Genomic DNA, 19,865 nt, shown 5'->3' with positions numbered 1-19,865 from the left:
GCAATTTATGAAATACCTAGTCTAAAAACCTGCAAGTACTCAAAAAGCCGAGCCCGTACTAAGACTGAACTAGGCTGGGCTTAAAAAAAATAAAAAGGTCTAGATCGGACAAATAATCATAATTTAAAATGAAAATTATAAGTTCACAAATCGACGTTGGTATAATCACGAATATCATGTAATTCATGGGACGTGGCCACGTGGGTAATGGGTATAATAAAGTTATTTAAATACAATAATTAAGCTATTAGCTATTAACGGGATTATTATTTCTTTAGTATCATAGTAACTAACCAACTACCAACATACAAATATAGAAACAATAATTTGAAGTGTTTATAGAAAGTGCTTTGCATTTGACTTCAGATTGTTAAGACATCAGTGTTAGGGCACTATACTATCACTTCAGTAACTTAGTTTTAATGTTCCGTGTTAGTGGTATATCGGTGTACCTACGTATTTTGTGTACCTATATATTTTGTTTGTTTGAATTAATATTTTAAGGTACACGAGCAACTATTACTCACAAACATTTTTATTATACAGTTAAATATGATGTTATAAGGCTAAAAATAAATCTCAGACCGGACCAAAGTTTTTAATAGCTTAGAAATATTTTCGGGCCGGGCTGGGTTTTTTCATAAAATATTTTAGACTGAACCGGAACAGACTTTTTTCCAAAAAATGTTTTGGGCCGGATCGGGCAGTGCTTATAAAAATATAATTGGACCGGAATGTCACAACATTTTTTAGACTGGCCCAGGCTGGGCTTCAGAAAACTGACCTACCTCCCGGCTCACATAGTTACTCTTAAAGTTTCGTCGTAAGTCTGGGACACCTAACCTGCGCAAGCGTGTTTTTTATGGCAGATTTAATATTAACGTCTTCAACTAAGTCTTCAATATAATTTGAGGAGATTCGATCACATCTGTTTCTTCTACCAAAATAGATCAACCTTATGTAGTCATCAGATACAACTTCTAAAAACATATTTGATTTATGATTTGATATATTCGTCACGAAGTTTACTTCAAAACAACTTAACCTTTTTTAATACTGAACTCATTGTCCTTAAAAATTGGATTTTTAAACTTTGAGTAATAAGAATTCTTAAATTTAAAAATATTATAATGGAAAAATTAATTTAAAAATGTAAGAAAGCCATTTTCAAGTATATTTTATGATGAAACAAATAATGTGTTTTCAGAAATGTCATTGGATAAATAGATATACTAAAATATTGATGGGTACCTTTGTGTTCTGACCAAATAAACAAAATAAATAATATTTGTGGTGTGCGTTATTGACATGTGCGTGCACTTGCGGGAGTGCTCCGCTATTTATTTTACACACAGTCAGTCACACTATTTTTTTATACCTAATTTTTATACCAAGCACTCATTTACACGACCCGAACGCAAAATAGCCTATACAGTCGAACCTCGATAAGTCGAAATTCAAGGGGAATTAAATTTTTTCGACTTTTCGAGGTTTTCGACTTACTAAGGTTAGGTTAGATTAGGCAAGGGAACAGCATTTATTTCGACTTATCGGGGTTTCACTATATATGGTTAGTATCAATCTCCTTAAGTACCCAAGTGTTTCTAAGGCAGTATCACATTTTTTCATTTATAAAAATTTTATTTTTTTTAAACTTGATTTTATCATAATTTTATAGTACAATTGAAATTAAAATTAAATGTAAAAAACATTAATTATCTGAATTTATGTTAAGAAATAGAAATATTTTTACCTATTATATTATTATGATTGTAAATTATGTAAACGTATTAGCTTTTACGAATTACGGCACATTTGAACATTTCAATTTGTTTATATTATATAGCACAAATCCGCACAATATAGAAAAATGAAGACTCCCCAGGTCCAGATTATTGATTCAAACGGTAACCGAATTAAAAAAACTAAAATTCCTAATCTTATCAAAATATTCAATGAAACAAAATATAATGTTTAATAGCTATGATTGCTATTAGTAGTAGGTACCTATGTGATTTATGATTTATATAAAACAAAATAAAAATTTTACAAAAAATTTTCAATATTCAATCAAAAACATTGTAGGTACAATGTTTTCAATATACTTACAGTTATGTTATGAGCTGTAATCTGTCCTATGGCGGTTCCTGGTCGAATAACTCTATCACTCGCTATCCAAAAAACTTTGTTTACCATTGGATTAGAACAAAACTCAGCTGATAATCGGGTGTCGTTTCCTTCGTGCGCAACAATAGTTCTGTTTTCAGTATATATCACTGGACCGCCTGGAAATTAATAACTTGTGTTATTCGTGTAAATGTTTAAACAATAACAAATAGGACTAACAGCTATTAAATTAAAAACGTATTCCTATTAATAACTTATTTGTTATTCTAAACCCTGATACATGAATAAAAATAAATAACTTACCGACAACATTCAAATGAACTGTATACACCCTGAGTTTTTCTAGATTTTCATTTTTACTGCCCACAATACATTTATATTCACCGGCCTCTTGATATAAAACTTGATCTATATGAAGATTACTACTTGGCCCTATTGGTTGTAGGTCATTATCATTGCCAGTTTTAGCCCAACATGGAATTGCCGCACTAGGTCCTGATGGACATTCTAATTGAACTTCGCCACCAACAGTGACCTCAACAGATTCAGAGGAACCAGAATTATCTTCTTCGATTAACTCTTTGCGCACTGTATCAAGATCATTTAAATTGTCTAAAATATAACGAAGTGCACGTAATTAGATTTTAAATTAAAATTAAACTTATAATGCATTACTCACATCTAACATTTAAAAAATAACCAATTGAAGAATATTCAGATAACAAATGTCTGCTGGTACATTTATACCAGCCACTATGATTTCTTCGTATTGACGTAAAGTTTAAAAAACCATCATCAGTTTGGAGAACAGGTGGTGCACTATCATCTAATATAAACATAGTAAAACATGAGATAAATTGTATTTTAAAAATCGTAATCAGCCTACCTTTTTGCCAGACGGGAGATGACGGTGGGTTAGAATCAACATCGCATTTAAGAGATACTGAAATACTTTCTTTAATAGGTATTCCAAATCCAGGAATTCTACTAATTCCAAAAGAGGGAGTATCTATAAATACGAAAAGTAAATTTTAAAACATTGTTGAACAAAAAATGAGACGTGTAAAACCATATAGGCCTAACACACATAAGTGTAACTGCGCAGGACGGGCATTTAAAGTTTTGAAATTACATAATGATAGGTTAGTCGCCCAAACAATTATGTGCTGCTATCTAGTGGAATAATTTTTTTAGGGTTGAGCCGATATGATTTTACCGCCTCTAATTTAAGAAACGTTTTTATCAGAAGTGACCTTAATCTTTGTGGTTAAATACAAAATAATCTATCTTTACACTACCCGCAGTGACGTAATTAGTGCTTTGATAGGGAGGAGGGAATTATTTGCACATAATATTATTTAAGTATGTCAAATTAATGTTTTGCTTTGCCGACAGATAATAATAGGATCCTGCCAGTTTTTTTTTTCATGGTGTCATTTAAAATATTTGAATGTTATTAGATTATAGGTATACTCTAATAAAACGTTAGTAATACAATGTTCTTATGAAAAAAAATGTAATACATTTTCTACTTTGCGTAGCTTCAGCATCAAATAATAATTCAAAATTGCATAGAGCCACTAAAAATTAATTCTAGGAGTCACTCTTATTAAACTCTATAATTACGACACTGCTATCGATAAAATGTATATTCTTATGTATCGATTTTAAAAATCAACTTACATTGAACATCAAGAAGAATAGAAGTGTTCAAGGGGTTTGCAAGAGTAACATGTGTCACTATACACGCCACAGTAGCATTGTGATGAGCTCTAAGAACTCTTTGAATTTTAGCTGAACTACGACTAATGTCTTTCTCTTGATACGATTCGTTAGACTGCAGTAATCCCGAAGACATTGCTTCATTTTCTAAATTTGAATTACTTGGAAATAGTAACCAATGTAAGGATGGCATTGGATTACCACCTTCAACCACACACTCTATACTTAAATCCATATTTTCTTTTACTGGTACAAATAAATTTCCAGGGTCTAAACGGTGCCCGTCGATTAATAAATAAGGTTCTTTTGGAATTTCTAGAACGAAAAGATAAATCATTATTTTAAACACTATAATTATTATTTTTATTACTATAAAAAAATAAAATACCTAAAACTACTAAATTTATTGCTCTAGCTAATTGTTTTTCGTTTACGCATTGCCATATCCCATTATCATCTAGCCTTATATTATTAATAACTAAAACTCCTGTGTTATGGTTTAGGTTATAACGATGTCCAAGATCAACGTTCTTCCCATTGTGCAGCCATCTATTATAATTTAAACAAATTAATTTTATTTATTATACACATTTTTTAGATTATTAAATAGTTATTTATTTAGGTACCTAATATAGTATATCAACTTATTATTTAATCGCCGGTTTTTCTTTAAAAGTATTTACCATCACATTTTTATTTAACAACAATAATATTACAATCAAATTAATCTGTTACTATAATATAATTATTTAAAAAATAAAATAAATATATTGTAGGATCAATAATTTAATAAACTGTAGTGGAAATGTAGTGAATTGTTTCCACGTTGACCGCCAATACGTAGATATTTAACAATGTTAATTAAATTGACCATGAGATCTTGTATTCTTATTCTAAAATTCGACAAATTATTAAATATTGGTCATGAGATCTCATGTACAATAACGTCAATAACATTATCTAAAACTAATTTTATTTGATTAGAAATTTACAATGTAGCAACTTTTAATCGGGCTTTATAGCATGCATTTAACAATTGTCATAGTTTTTATTATGATTTTTTGAATTTTAAGGCATATTAACCTAACCAAACCAATTTAATAATGCAAATCACTTATAAAATATTGGGTTGTATACATAATTTTATATACATAACTACTTAACTTTAATGTTAACAAATAACTTATTTAAACATTAAAATATTTTATCATTTCTCTACACTATTTCTTTACTCAAAATCGACATGCACTTTAATTTGAATTGAAAATATATTAATTTTATTTTTATGTCACATTTTAACAATTATAGATGTCAAGATTTATGAAAATGTATTAAATGATTAAATAGGATTTTTCATTTTTTTATTATAAAATAACTAGTTGAGATTTAATCTAGTATGAACTGCATACCTACTTACCTACTTTTTTGGGGTGATATTTAATTTGAGATCTCACCTTAATCGTATAAATTAAAATATTTTTCAGATAGTGACATGCTACTAGACAAATTCTGAGAGTTCAACTCTAATTTATTTAAAATGGTACAAACTTTTTAAAATATCGGTAGACATTTTTTCAAATATAAATTTTCATAAACTTACTTAGTTATCAGGTTGAAGTATTGTGAAATCATATTTTAGATCTCATGACGGTCAACGTGATAGGTATTAGCTATTAATAATAAATTAATCTATGTTTCGAATAAATTAATTTTATAATAATAGTTATATAATAATGTATTGTGCTAAATTTCGATCAATATACTTAGCTTATTGGAATGACTTAACATAACGAGTAGATTATTCATAATATAATCGTAGCTTACAATATTATTAATATTGTTTGATACTTTGATGCATGCTAATTTTGTACATTGTTAAATATCAGGATGTACAGTTTCAATAGAAAATTTTATAATGCAGAAAATTCTATTGATTTTACTGAATAAAATTACTTATTGATTCACATAATGTAATTTATAATGAGATTATGTCCTAAATCTATAATAATGCACTATATCATAAATGTATATTTAGTAACAATAAGGAGCTCCAAGTTAAAATTAAATACGTTTCTGTAAACCCTAAGTGCTTATGTAAATGTTTGTGTTTGCATTTAATTGTGAGTTTGTGTAGTATATCGCAAAAATATACTCACTTTAGTTTCATTTGTAACCAATTGGACGTAACATTTAAAGCGGGTAAAATTCCGCATGGTAACTTCACATCTGAATGAGGCCAAGTTAATTGCTCTATAGGGCTTAAAGTACTCAGCCCGGTATTGTCTCTTTGCTGATGATGCCTCAAGATGTGAGTCATAGTTTTGACATCTGTAAAAACATTGAAAATCGTTAGAACAATTTTGAAGTACCTAATTAAAAAAATATATATTTTCATTAATAAATGAAAAATTGATTTATTTGATTTATTTGATTTACATAATAGTGATAAATGATAATTTATATAACATAGTCTAGGTACTGAAAATGTATAGGATAAGACTATTTATAATATAATATAAGGTACCTAGATATCATTAAAAAAACCTACTTGTTCAGTTAAATAGTTGGGATAATATGCCAATTGGCAATTATCAAATCTATTTACTGTTTAGGCATTCAGCTGATCAGTGATCACTGATCAGTACCTATATAGTGGCGTTCACGCTAAAAGGTATGATGAGATAGAGGAATGGCGCGTCGGCCACCTAAGTGGGAATTCGTGTATCTCTGGTAATAAAAATCCAAATTCTCTCAATTAACTCGCAAACTATTGGTGAAGATTTTCAGTCACTACGCCAAAGTGTGAGATGACCAACTTCACGTACGTAATATTTTACTATTGCTATAATTATATATATTAACTATAATCTTATTAGCTAGTACATAATATATGTTTCACATTTTTAGTTATGTGCAATATTTTTTTTTTCTAAAATAAGCCAATGACCCATAATATAGTGGTTAATACCAGTCACACATAAATACACGTAAAAATATAGGACAAGATATTATACATTTCTAAAAGTACTACAAATTTTAAATTATAATCAAAATAATATGTTATCAGTACAGAGATTTATTAATACTAAGTATTACAAAAGTATATAAGAAATTTTAGTTTGTTGTGTTTATAAAAAAATATTATAATAAACAAATACAAGGCTGCCATTACCCCATCATATTTGGCCGGTAATACCCCTATCTAAGGGACTGGCTCATGGTACTATAAACCAAGTAGCACTCCGGGCGGCGGGCCGTCATTCTTATTAATGATCCAGGCCCTAATTATTAGGTGGATATTTAGGTTTTGATAACAACAATTATCAAACAACGTGAAAATCTAAATTTGAGCTATAGGTAGGTATCATATTTTATGAGATATATGTCTCTGTCCACTGACCGGAATTACCCAGTGGCCGTTATTCCTCATTTCAAAGTTAAAATGACTGATTTAATTTGTATTAACAATATTTTGAAAATACAATTTTGCTATGTGGGTCATACAATGTATCTGTATAATATATTAATAAATAATAATTATGTAAGTTTGTAATTTGCACCATCATAGGTGGGTATCTATAATATATTCGATTATCATGTATCAAGTACCTATTTATTCGACTATTTCGTCGGTACCCTTGTCGCGACGTCGAGACTCGAAGGATTCGAATGACAGTTATAATTTTTCGCGATTTCTAACTACCGGCCACTGCGGCTTTATCTGGTAGTTGGTACCCAATGTTTGACGTCGATCCGTCGTAAACATATTATTGCACAGTATGACATATCATTAATTGTTGACAAAAATAATGCATTTATTTTATTATTAATGATTAAAATAATATATGTTTTTCATAATATCTAGTAAGTTTATAAAAATCATGTGTCACGGTGTTAGAACCACACTCTTCCGAAACGCCTCGACCGATTTTAATGAATTTTTTTTTATATTTTGTAGGTATGAGAATAGGTCGTAAAGTATTTTTCTCCCTCATAAGTCCAACCCGGGGAGGTGCTCAAACTTGAGATTTACGGTGGAAATGGTTGCTATTGGTTATAGGAAAAATAATAAGTAGAAATTAGTATTTATTATTTGGTTGTCATTGGATAATCGGGCAGATCAGGTGTAAGCACTAAGCATGCGTAAAATAAAATTTTCGTACATTGCCTACTTGACATGCTGTCACACATTGTCCACGATCCGACGTAATCGGATTGCCTAACAAGGAGGCTGCGTTTCACCTAAAAGGTGTTGAACAATCATAATTTTTTTTAAAGTTGTAGTTTTCACGGACAACAGCTAGTAATAATATAATATAATTATTGAAAATTAGGTTGCTTTAAAGTCAGTACTGGCGTACCGTATGATGTGCTTACTTCAAAAAAGTATTAAATCTGCATCATACCACCTATTAAAAACAATATGGTTCTGTTTATTAATAAATTATATAAAGTAAAGGTTTAATACGAGTATTTTAACAAAATTTATCATATATTTTTAATTTATTTTAGACGTGTGTCGTATTAAGTAATCTATGCATAATCTATAGATACAACAATAGTGTCATTCATGTAACCCATATGAACCTATTCAACGATTAGGTACAGTAAATTGCATCCAATGGGCAATCAACGAAATTTCTTATACAGCATCAACAAAAAAAAAAATAATCTCTACTATAATAATTAATAGGTACTTCGTACTTCTTATTTATAAGTTAATATTTATAAATAAAAACATTTATTAAAAAACGGATTATCTAAATTTCTGTTTTCATTTCGCATTATCATAATTTAGAAATTATGAAATCATATTTTAGATGAAAGCATACCGCGGACTCACCATTTAGAGTTTAGAGTACCACAATCACGTCTTTGTGTATAGGTAATATTTTAATCAATGCTTCATATAGGTGATACAAAATAAAAAAACAATTTATATGACTACCTACATAAACTTATACGGATAACGAATAAGTAATGTGGGAAGGTACATCGTACATCAACCAACTGGTGAGTATGAAACCAACTGGTGAGTATGAATGTTATTTACTTCATAGTTAACTATATTTTAGTATATTAGATATTTGTGACCTGCTATAAACCTACTATGTATTATATACCCAACAAAAACACTCCACCAAACTCTGTTTAAAAAAACGCTCAGTATCAAAAAAAAAAAGGCTCTAAAAGTTGTGATATTTTTTATAGCTAAGTTTTTGAATTATAGATATCATTTATGTTAAAATAGTCTGCTAAATAATTGAACTTAGCTCGGTGACTCTAAAACACTTGATTAGTAATATACATTGTATATTTCATTGATAGTAGACTTTATTATTATGCACTCATTACGTTGCCTATAGTATTTTTAAAGTTTTAAATTAAGTCGCAAATCTAAGTTAAATTATTTAGCAAACTATTTTAACATAAATTATATATTCTATAGTTCAAAGACTTAGCTATACAATGATATCACAACTTTTAGAGCCGTTTTTTGTTACTTCGCGTTTTTTTACACAGAGTTTGGTCGAGTGTTTTTGATGAGATATCACTCATTTTTTGTTGATACCTTATATTATTTCGGTAACATGATATTGGTTTTACAATGATGTTTTTTTTCCTTTTTTTAAAATTATTTTTTGAAATAAGTTTATATGTTTATAAATAGTCGCCATTGGTTGCAGATTATAATACTATAATAGTAATAGTAGAAATTAATATTATTTTTTTATTGGTTGCAATACAGGATGCAAATCTACGCGAAACTTCCAACTAGATGATTGTATTTTTCAAACTTCATTATTTAACTACAAATTTGCTATGCTTTCTCAAGAATTTTTTTTCATGAATCGTGTTGCTTCATTTATACCCGACAAGTTTTTGCCTATGTGTGCATTTAAGGGGCTCTTTTCCTTTTTTACTTAGAGCGACCATGCCGGGTTGTTAAATCTAGTAAAATATTGTAATATTTTTACGTGCAACTATAAACACTTAACAGTAAAATAAATCACATGTGATTTTCAAAAATTAATCGTTTTTAAAATAAATTATTCATAGTCAGTTATTTACAACCTATTTCAAAAAGGTTGAAATGTAAATTTTTTTAAACTTGGATCGTAACTTTTCCCAGTAACTCTTGAAAACATTGTAAAAAATCCACACTATTTTATAGCGTTCACTCTGAACGTGTACCTACACTGTACACACTATACAACGCAATGAGTTTAGCATAAAATATAACATTTGAGTCACATCTAGAAAACGGGTGTTTAAATTGTTCGTATTGACAATATGACTATTGCAGAGATCCCTCTACTGGGCGGAGTCCCCGAGGGGCTGTTTTATTGCCAGTACTTTATATTATGTATGTAGCAGCTCTTAATCATCTGCCGATAGAGGGGTCTTTATATAAGTATGCGTAGTCAATAGAGAGCTGTGGTCGTTAATGCTGACTTCTGATTTTCAAATAAACATAAAACAGTGCGATATGTTGGATTATTATTATCGTTACTGTTATATTGTACATGGGACATACCTAGCTACAATATTAGGTATATAGTTTATACTTTATAGTATTTTACTTAATTTCAAACAGAATTACTTACGTCAAACAAGACTGTATAGTGTCTAAGACGTAACTACATAAGGTACCTAATTATAAAAAACACTTCGTATATTCGGTCAATACCTAAAGGCTATAATTTAAATTTGGCCGTTTTTAAACAAAACTGTACACTTCCCTTTTCAGTCAATTCACTTTTCGACCAAACCAAAAAGTTTAGTAGGTATCTACTTTCTGTTATAAATAACGAAAATATTATTTAAAAAATAAGTTGTATGAAATGTATATATAAATAAATAATAATAACATATTTTTTTGTCAATAATTATTTTATCAATATATTTTACAGTTATTATAAGCATGCTCATATTTTGTCCACATTTATAGGTATTAGGTACCTAGCTATTTTTTTTATATATAATATATAATAAAATTATTAAAAATGTACGTTATATAATATAATGATTCATTTTATCTATCTAATTATTATTAATCAAATAATCAATGACAACAATTATATATGTTTTAATATATTTCTAAATAAAATACAAAATAAAGTAAATATTAAACTTTTTGGTTTGGCCGAAAAGTGAAACGGCTGAAAAGGGAAGGGAACGATTTAGGCCGGAAAGTATCTCAACCATTTAAACAGTAACAATCAGTCCGAGTTTATAAGTTATTAAGTGCACATATCTGTTCGCATCCTGTACATACCTGATATTTCACACAGTCTAATAAGGTTCATCGATACCTACTAAAATGTATAACGCCCTATAACTTTTACGGTATTTGAGTGCCAGAAGGCACCATAAAAATTTATGGACTATGGTGACCCAAAACGGCATATATCCGGCATCCGCTACATCTATTTCTCCAAGAATGAATGATAAAAATTCAAAAATATTTAGTTCCCCGAACCGTTATGCTGCTTTATCAGTAGACGTTTTTTTCCATCTAATAAAAAAAAGTAGTCCGTAATAATAAGTCGCAAATTGATAACTCCTGTGCTCACCAATATTTGTTAAAACAAATAAATAATTTCATCGCTTTTAAAAACACGTTGATTCAACTCACAGGTACCAACAATTTTTCATGTAAGTCAACGCTATAAATGATTATTCGTCCTCATAGTTTTGAATATTAAAAGTCAATCATAGATCATGTGTAGTCAAGACTAACTGTAGTCAGCCCCAGTGGTGTTTTGGAGGATATACGCGGGTATACGACGTATACCCTATCACCAGTTTACTGATTTAGCGTATACCCTGTAAAATTAACAGAGATACGCAAGTATACGCACGCATACCCACGTATACCTTCAAAATTAATCAAAAATTACTAACTAAGTACATTAATTAACTCCCAATTTTCGCTTCTCACAACTGTAGGTAGGTATCAAATAAGCTTACTAAAGTACCTTAGTATAACTACCTCCTACATATATAATATTTTATATTTCAGTCGCATAGTTATCCATAATGCCTTTATGATCGTTATATTTATTATTATATAATTCCATTATTAGTTGGTTTTCGATGTCAGATTTATATAACATGATCGCAAATTTATTAATAATTTATCTAATGTATGTCTGAATATTATGCTATATAACCATTGTTATGTCAATATTTTTGAGCTATTATAACTTTTAGGTTGAACTCTTGAGACAAGATACATCAATGTAGCCTACTTATGAATTAAGGTAATAAAATAGGTAATTACTAATTATTGGATACCTAATTACAATACATTACAGTTTATTGCAGTGTATAATACAGTAAGACTAATAATCAGAGTAGGTATATATACTACATAAATAACAAATAGTTACAATCTGAATCTATTTAAAGAACTTGAATAGTGAAATAAATATTATATTTTAAAACAAGATTAATTTTAGAATAATGTATTTTATATAATAGTATCTACTAATTAACTCATCTGTAGTAAAAAAGAAAAATAAAAATTTTACAAAATTAGACTTTAGATGTATACACGACAAGCGTATTATAGTCTAGGTAGAGGGGAATGTAATGAATAACAATAACTTTGAAGTACGAATGAACGATATAGGTAGTGGTAGTTGGAAAAATGTTTTCAACAAGACCTTTAAGGAAAGAGAGAGAATAGAGTGCTAAATAAGTAACAAAAAATTGTATAGTTTTGAAACATAAAGGAAATGTTAAAGAATGAGAAAGTTACAGAAAAATTAGGTTAATGAGCCATATACAATTAAAGTTTAGAAAAAGTTGTGTAAAGTAGATTAAAAACTTTAGACGACTACTATATATAAGTGCGTGACTTTTATACCTTGATCTTTTGTAGCTGTTGATATAAGATATATATTTTATGAGACACAACTACAAATCAATTTTAATAAATATGATTATACAATAAACGTATACCCATATGAAACAAATTAAATAATAATTTGATGAATTATGTCTGATTAAATATACTATCAGAAGAAAATTAGATATCAACAACATAAACAAATTATTAAGTTTTAGTAAATTGATAATAATTAATATTTAAAAAATAAAACATAATAATTATAAACACATTTTATTATAATATTATCATTAGGTATATATATTTTAATATAATTAGGTAGGTACAACATTGAATTGGAGATGTATTTCTTTTAACTACCTATTACACATACTAAAATTTGAATTATGATAATTTGATAAAAAACTTAGAGCCAGCATTGGAAAATCTATTTATACTTAACTTAACTCTAAGGGTTATATTGATTTTTGTTATATGAAAGTTTAGATACCAAGTTAATTATTTTTATATTATCAGAGACCGTAATGATTAAAGAAGCTATTGGATTTAATATTATGTGTATTTTAATTAAGTATGCTCTTTTAGAAAATAACTTAAGTATTAAAGTACCCACAACCCACTACAAAAGTTTGATAAGCCCAATTTATTCTATTGTACATTTGAGACAAATGATACCTACTAGTTGAGACAGGTTGTAATTTCTTTGATAATCACAATTAGCAAAAATTCAAAATTTAAAAGATACCTGTAGAGTATAGGTATTAATAAAATGAATGTACATATAACTATTAATGCATCTATATTTATAGGTTACCTATTTTACAATTTACACATAAGGATATCAAGTGTGTTTAATTTTTAGTATTTTTTAATATTATTAAATATTTAATGATATAAAAATTGTTAAAACATTAACTATTTTATATTATACCTATCTATATAATATGTATGGTACCTACTAGTATAACACATACTAAATGATAATAACTGTAAATAAAAATACACAAATGTAAGTTTTAAAATTGATTTACCAAGAATTATTCAATAATATTTATATTAGGAAATTATTTAACATATTTTGTACTTACCACCAATTAAAAAGAGAAGAAATATAGTACATGTTATAAAGTCCTTAATTTTTGATCCAGAAGTCTGTGGAAGTAGTGTTATAGAAGAAATCAACTTCATTTTGTCAAGATTTGATATAATGAACAACTCAATAGAACATATGAATCTCTTCACCTGTTAATGACAAATAAACAATTTTATTTTAATACATTTATTTAATTGTTCATTTATATTTTTTTGATAATTAAGACAATTAAGTTTGATTGACACATTTATTATTTATTTGATAGTTTCCTAAAATCGTAATTTGGCTAGCAATAATTACATCCTTAACAACAGCATAATATATTAAAATGTTTAGAAATAACAATATTATTAATTGTGTTTGTGTATCCAATTATAAATTATAATTACATCCAATAGCTGACCCCCCCTCCACAAAAAAAAAAAAAATTTTTTACATCATAGCATACCGTCACAAATATAGTAGACGTTAGGTACCTACACAATACACATAAATAGTTAAATTAGTACATGATAATGTTTGTGGCAATCGCCGATCGCTTATTTCGTTGAAAATTATTTTTAGATTTATAGGTAGGTAGCTGATATAGGTACTTGCATCAATATTACTTCGGATCGACTCTGATTGGTAACTACGATACCTAACTATAATACCAAATACTATAGATAAGAATACGGGGCATTTCGATTAAAAAACCGCGTCACATTTCGTGCTACCGAAAACGTATGGGTTGCCTACTTTCTCAAAAATATCATAGGTCCTTATCATTGGTTCGACAACGCCGAAGGATTTCTCATACAGGCAACCACTACGATTTTAGGGGGAATGGGGGATCCTATGTCACAAGCATTTTAACATTGACTGTCCCGTATTGATATCTATAGTATTGAACAGTGTTGGGTAAGTTACTTTTAAAAAGTAATTAAGTTACTTTACTCGTTACTCAAATAAAATTGTAATGAAATTACTTTACTTTTCAAATATAAAAGCAACTCATTACTTTATCGTTACAAAAATAATTTTTTTGGCAATTATCTTTTGCAGGAAAATTGAACAAGCAAATTCTTTATAAAACCTGTATAATTAATAGGATCATATAAAATGTAGTCTTCCACACAAGCTATATTCATAGGAAACCTATTTAAAGTAATAATAAATTTAATTAACTGTTCTCGTGATTTACGGTGCAATTAGACATTTCAAACATCAAAACCATTGAAAACTGAATTATGCCGAGTTAAAATTAAATATATATATACATAATAAATTGGTAAACATAATAATACCCGCATTATACATATATTTTTTTTCAATTCGCAATAGGTAGGTAGGTACTTAATAATTCGAAACTGTAACGCGTTATTCTATAGAAATTACTTTTCAAAAGCAATTTCGATTACATTTTCGTTACTTGGAAATAATTCTAATGAAATTACGTAGCGCGTTACAAGCAAAGTAACGCCGTTACAGTAACGCGTTACTTTCGTTACGTTACTACCCAACACTGGTATTTGATAACACTTTCTATGCCTTGTGGCATAAAAATATTGTTTGGACAATATTCAGTCCGTTCGATTTTGCCATTGTGACAGTTGTGTTGAATACATATGTGTAAAAATTGTTTACTTGTGTGTAAGGAAAGTAAGACAATTTTTAAGCCCCCTCCCCCCTCAAATATAAATCCTGGGTGTGCACCTGGGTACACCTAATTTTAAACTAAAAATCAAGTATAGGTATGCAATAACTAAAAGAATTGTTTAATCTATTTTATAAAGGTATTATTATGATTTATTATTTGTGAGTCACGACGATGGTATAACTTGATTACCTATATAGATATTTTTATTACTAATAAATTATAATTTATAATAATGTTCTCCGTAAATAAAAGGGAAGTAAATGAGATTGTATAATACAAAATAAAAGTAAGTAAATATAAAAAAGGTAAAATTTTCCATTTCTACGTATATAGTCTGCAATGACAGAGATGAGCGATCAAAAGAAAACGTCATGGTATTCAGTTTATTTTCGTAAAGAATGTTATTGGATATCTTTATGAACTCGAGTACATTTTAATGATTGTAGTAGGTATGCTCGTAATTGCATTATTATTTAAATTTAACACTTGCATCGTCTCTGTAACAATTATAATTTTTAAATATAAATACTTTTATTTCAGAAAAAATAAATGATAATAATTTTTATAAATTTGATATTTGTTATTTAATTATAAAATGATTTGTCAATATTTAATATTTATTCACATTTTAAGTTAATAAATATACCTAGCTGATCTAGGTAGGTAGGTACTAATAAAGTCTATAACGCACACATACACGCATAACTAAATGTAACAACATTCATATTATAATGTTTATTATTGCATTACATATTAATATATTATTAGTCTTATACCTACTCTTATATAATATAAAATATTCATGAAGATGAAATTATAGCGTAGGTTGTAGGGTGTATATTTATTATTTATATTTGTAGGTATTAAGTTATGGATTATTTTTCATATTTTCTTTTTAAAACCAAAGTTCTCAAAATGTTGATACTTTATGTCACTATAGGTTCCAACATATAGGTAGCTATTTCATAATATATTTTATGATTTATAGAACAAATGCCATAGAAACGTACGTTTCATTATATTCTTTATAAAATATATAATAATATACAGATGAGTATACAGACTATAATATGTGAACATTTTTACGAGATATAATGTAGTTTATATTTTTCAAAACTATATCTAGAGCATGCATTGAACCATTATAACGTTTGTTGAAGTAAAATTTATACTTTTCAGTATAGCGCTCGTCACCACCTATATTTCATCAGCTGTTGTTTGTAATATAAGAGGGAGGGAGGGTTGGCGAAGCAAAAACATTTTTGTACTTCTTTGTTCATTTCTACGTTTTTATCTTTCTCTTCAGACTTTAAACTGTAACAGCTCGTTGAAAATATTACGAAACATAACAATAATTCACAAATAAGCTTAATTATAATCCATAAAATAAATGGTAAGATCTTAAACTTAATAAAAATAAAGTCCGTAGAATATGACAAAATTGAATTTATAAACTATTTAATACGACCACGTTAAAATAAAATAATAACTACAATACAATAAAATTACATCATTATAGTTATCGTGGTATTCAAATTCATTAAATTATTCAAAATTATTTAATATTTTAACTGTCATTATACTAAAGACTTGTTATTATGCGTTTCACGTAAAAAGAAAAAATGTTCCGTTTCTTTGTTACTTGATAGTTGATTTATTATTCCATTATAGTTAAATTAGTATTCCATATTTATAACATTAATAATATATTATAATATTTATAAATAAATTATATTTTATGATTTTTCACGCGAACAAAAAATAAAAAGTTAAACCTTTACTTATAAATTGTTTTCCATTCTCGCCTTCATTGATATTAGACATTATTTAGTTAGGCGTGGTTGTAGTCAAGCTATGAAGCCAATACTAGCCATATAGGAATTTACCATAATATCCATGTATCATAATATATTGGTTTACGAGTACTAGATGGAATGCGTCTTAATAACTTCATAAACTTAAAATTTAATAATGAAATAATATACGTATAAAAAATATATATTATACAGGTAAAAGGTGAGTTTTTTTTACAAAGACACTTATTTTTAGTCAATATTTGTGTTTTTAAAAATGTTTTGTTATGTTAAAACTTCTAGGTTTTTATTTTTTCTTATGTCAACCCATATTTTTAACTTAGAAAACTCATTGTTTATTAATAAATATACCTGTGTACGTGAGTTGGAACATATTATGATTTTAATACTTATTTTTATGGCAACAATATTCTTATACATATGTATATAACCATTTTTTTTGGAATTCTATCCATAAATGCCATAAATGTTAATGCATAAAATCAATTAAATTACTTTATATAGTTTGGTTAAAGATAATTAAAACTCTTATTAAAAACATAAATTTCCTAAACTTAAGAACGTAGATTTAATTAGTACTCGTACATAATATTTGACAATGAGTTACGAAAATAAGTTGACAACAAAATAGTTATAAAATATACTTATGTATTTTAACATATACATATAATATAAAATGTATATAAGATCCTACACTATATTTCACATACTGAATAAAATATTTATTTAAGTTCTATAACTTAATATTTAACAACTATACAGCAGAGCGACTTCCAAGGTTTTTTTTTAAAAAGCTAATGTTAGGTACCTAGTTCATATTACATTCTTTGTCTAAAATATTTGCATCTATCCATCTGATATTTCTAGAAGGAAATTTATAATTTTATTTAAATACATTCAGTATTACATTCCTTCTATTTTAATATCAAAATTCTTCTCCATACCATGAACTATAAACTAAAATTTATCTCAAACATGACGAGTATTTAGGTTCGAAAGTATATGGCATAATACAATGGGTTTGGTGAAAACAATAGGTTGATACACTTAAAAATGACGGAGTGAATGAAAAAGAGAATATTTTGCCTGAGTTTCTGAATTTTGAAAGTTCGCGAAACAAAGGATTCTTTCTATTTTAGGTTATGGTCATATCTAAAAAATTGGTTTTTATGATGATAATATTATTTCTTTTGCGCTTCCTTTATTATAGCAATACTCGATCACGATGTCATTAGATCGTGTAATAGTCTCTTAAAATGAATGTAGGTACCTACTATTTTTTATTTTATGACACACAATATACATAACCTACATACGGGATACAACACACACTACTGTAGTCTCCTTGAACCGTTTGCGTTATACAAATAAATGGGTTTACATTTTTCTGTAGGATTCGTAAAATTTGAATTACCCTGCAGCCTTACAGTATGTACATAATACCAAATGAACCATATAAACGTTAAAAAAATGTACCAAAATAAATATTTATTATTTTCTTAGTAATTTAAGTATGTTGTATTTTAAACAATTAGTTTTTTAAATACATACCTCCCTATAGTTGTATTTACAAATATGCAATTATTATATGTGAATTTAATGTATTTGTGTAATTTAATATAAAAACAGTTTTTGTGAAGTTTATATAATAAAATATGAGTGGTAGATTTTATTATAACTCCTACGAGAAAAGCAATGCATTTTATTAAATTAATTCTACATAATAAACAATATAGGAAAATGTAAATTTTCCTTAAACTTACCTTTACTTAATTTTCCTTAAACTTACCTTACCTTTATTTTCCTTAAATTTACCTTAAATTAAAATGTATACTTTTATTGTACATTTCAATTTTAAAGTAAGTGAGTATTAATATTAATTGCATTAAGTTTCTATAGGTGTAGGTAGTAGGTACAACGTAGATATCAATTATAACAATAAATGTACCTGTACCTATACTATGGGGTGGGTACATGAATTTCATTGACAGGGTATTCAAAACAAAAACTCGTCCCCCAAAAATAATTGTAATTAAAATATAAAATTTGATAGCAACTTTTTATAAAATATTTATGGCATTTTTAATAACAAAATTATTAATTTATTAAGAAAAAAATATAGATCAAGATAAAAGTGCCTTTTATTGGAGTCATGGAGTATTCAGTGACATTATAAGCCGCATGTGCATGTATTTTATTATACATAATACATTTATTTTAATAAAATCATAATATTAGAATATTAACACAAACATAACAAAAATTGAAATGAGGCATATATACAAAAATGTAGTGCAAGGTAGGCAATTTGTTTATTATTTTCACCATATTTACGAAAAACTTGGTTTGTGGTATACTGGCTACAGTAGGTACTATTTGTTCAAATTGTAGATTTTCAGAGCGGTGCAAATCGATAAATGATTTAAATTTGCGTTCGGTTTACCAAATAATGTCAATATTTAGTTAAAGTAAAATGTTTCATTGTTATTTTCGTTGTTATTTTACAACACATTTTTTGAGACATTTTCGGAATCTGCTGAAAAATTAAAAACATAACATTTTAAAGTACAATCAGTATAGATAAATAGATAATATGCCATATGAAAGTTTTGA

The 19,865-nt window shown here is 27.5% G+C and overlaps 1 protein-coding gene across 1 annotated transcript in view; it reads right to left on the bottom strand.

Moving 5' to 3' along the window:
• Positions 1 to 19,865, bottom strand: part of LOC100575358 (CD166 antigen) — a 28,400-nt gene that overhangs the window by 1,607 nt on the left and 6,928 nt on the right. The window contains exons 2-9 of the mRNA XM_003240309.4: positions 13,795 to 13,948; positions 6,006 to 6,177; positions 4,238 to 4,398; positions 3,811 to 4,164; positions 3,014 to 3,136; positions 2,807 to 2,953; positions 2,431 to 2,739; positions 2,110 to 2,285 (exon numbers count right to left, since the gene is read on the bottom strand). Coding sequence (XP_003240357.1) covers positions 2,110 to 2,285; positions 2,431 to 2,739; positions 2,807 to 2,953; positions 3,014 to 3,136; positions 3,811 to 4,164; positions 4,238 to 4,398; positions 6,006 to 6,177; positions 13,795 to 13,894 — 1,542 coding nt within the window. The 5' untranslated portion in view covers positions 13,895 to 13,948. The remainder of the gene's footprint in view (positions 1 to 2,109; positions 2,286 to 2,430; positions 2,740 to 2,806; positions 2,954 to 3,013; positions 3,137 to 3,810; positions 4,165 to 4,237; positions 4,399 to 6,005; positions 6,178 to 13,794; positions 13,949 to 19,865) is intronic.

The sequence above is a fragment of the Acyrthosiphon pisum genome, chromosome X (genome assembly GCF_005508785.2).
Source record: "Acyrthosiphon pisum isolate AL4f chromosome X, pea_aphid_22Mar2018_4r6ur, whole genome shotgun sequence".
NCBI classification, from domain to species: domain Eukaryota; kingdom Metazoa; phylum Arthropoda; class Insecta; order Hemiptera; family Aphididae; genus Acyrthosiphon; species Acyrthosiphon pisum.
This window is presented reverse-complemented; position numbering and strand designations above follow the sequence as displayed.